Here is a 1,755-nt window from a genome sequence, read left to right as displayed (position 1 = left end):
GTCTCTCTCTCTCTCTCTCTCTCTCTCTCTCTCTCTCTCTCTTTCTTCCTCTCTGAAATCAATCAAAATCTCTTTCATAAAATGAAGTAGAGGAGAAATATTGGGCTTCAAAGAAACTAGTCCCTCTGATGTCGGCTGGGGATTCGCATCAGGAGCCACGTTAGCTTTCCTGAGGCATGTCCGTGGGCATCCATGACAACGCAGACTGTGGCTGTTTGTCCCCAAACACACGTGGGACCCGCACCACCTCCACTTCCCCGCTCGCACCTCACAGACCGACGTGACCGCTGCCTCGCACTGGCCCAGTGATGGGACTATGACCAGCGATGGGACTGTGATCAGGGGTGAGACTGTGATCAGGGGTGGGACTGGGGCCAAGGGGGGACCCACCTTCCTTCCTCGGTCCCCAGGCAGACGGTGGGGACGCCCAGGGCACTCCCGGCCGTGGTCCCGGGCTCCGGGGTGGGGCTGGGCTGGGGGCCCCGCTCCGCGGGCGTGTGCACCATGCAGAGAATGCGCGACTCCACGTTGAAGCACTCGATGACTTTGGGGTTGGAGTTGTGGAAGGAGACGATGGCGATCTGGCCCATCTGACCCGTACAACTTCCAATCTGAGCGGGGGGCAGGGGAGAAGGATCAGGAGGGGAGAAACAGGGCGTGATGCACCCACAGCCCACGGAGACCGGCACTGACCGGGGGACCAGGGCCAATGTCCTGGAGAGCCACTGCTCTCGAAAGACCTGGTGGTATTTAAAAGGTCTGCTAACAGAGCCCCCTTTCCACATGTGAATTAGGGGGTTTTTCAGCAATAGGTGGGAAGGCCTGGGCTGGGAGCTGGCTGGAGGGAGTCCATGGGGGGGAAAGGCGGACATACCTAATACTTTCACAGTAAAGATCTATTTTTTAAAAATTAACAATAAAGATCTATTCAACAATAAAGATCTATTTTTTAAAAATCAGGCTCTTTTTCTTTTAATTTGGATAGCAAGAACAGTTTTGATTTTTTAAATATTCCGTATGCTTTGAAAACCATTTACCTCACTCTATACAGTGATGCTCACACACAATGTAAAGTCTTGTGAAGCAGATTCATAGCGACTTTAGGAAATTTCACAGTAGAGTTTACCGGCCGTTAACTAGGAAAACTGCTTCAAAAGAGAGGGAAGCACCCGGCCAGCGTGGCTCAGGGGCTGAGCATCCACCTAGGAACCAGGAGGTCCCGGTTCGATTCCCGGTCAGGGCACAGGCCCAGGTTATGGCTCCATCCCCAGTGTAGGGCGTGCAGGAGGCAGCTGATCAGTGATTCTCTCTCATGGGGCAGCCGATCAATGATTGTCTCTCATCATTGATGTTTCTATCTCTCTCACCCTCTCCTTTCCTCTCTGAAATCAACAAAAGGATTTTTTAAAAACAGTGAGGGAAGCGGTAGGAAGGCCCCAGGGGGCCCGCAGCGCCTGCCTGGCGCCCAGTCCCCGCAGCCCCTCCTCCCGCTCGCTGGAGCCCAGGGACACCCGCAAAGTCCCCGCCCCGACTTAAACGTAAATGCAATTGCCTTTCAGTGGGAGAGTCAGGCCTCGTAGGACAAGAGCTAACGGGAGGGAGCCCGGCCCCCCTGAGCGGGGCTGCGGGTGAGGACGGTTTTCCTTTCGCGGGTTTGGTGATGCTGTGACGCCCTCGCTACGCTTCCTGTGTTTCCTGTCACAGATCAGCTTCCTGCTCCACAGCCTTTCCGGGAAACACTGCCGACCACTGGCT

The 1,755-nt window shown here is 54.9% G+C and overlaps 1 protein-coding gene across 1 annotated transcript in view; it reads right to left on the bottom strand.

The window, feature by feature from the left end:
- Positions 1–1,755, bottom strand: part of ARHGEF10 (Rho guanine nucleotide exchange factor 10) — a gene marked incomplete at its 3' end in the record, with an annotated part of 48,113 nt that overhangs the window by 8,285 nt on the left and 38,073 nt on the right. Inside the window, exon 23 of the mRNA XM_006773930.1 lies at positions 391–611. Coding sequence (XP_006773993.1) covers positions 391–611 — 221 coding nt within the window. The remainder of the gene's footprint in view (positions 1–390; positions 612–1,755) is intronic.

This window comes from Myotis davidii, unplaced genomic scaffold (assembly GCF_000327345.1).
Source record: "Myotis davidii unplaced genomic scaffold, ASM32734v1 scaffold807, whole genome shotgun sequence".
NCBI lineage: Eukaryota > Metazoa > Chordata > Mammalia > Chiroptera > Vespertilionidae > Myotis > Myotis davidii.
Note: the sequence above shows the minus strand (reverse complement) of the source record. Positions and strands in the feature narration are given on the sequence as shown.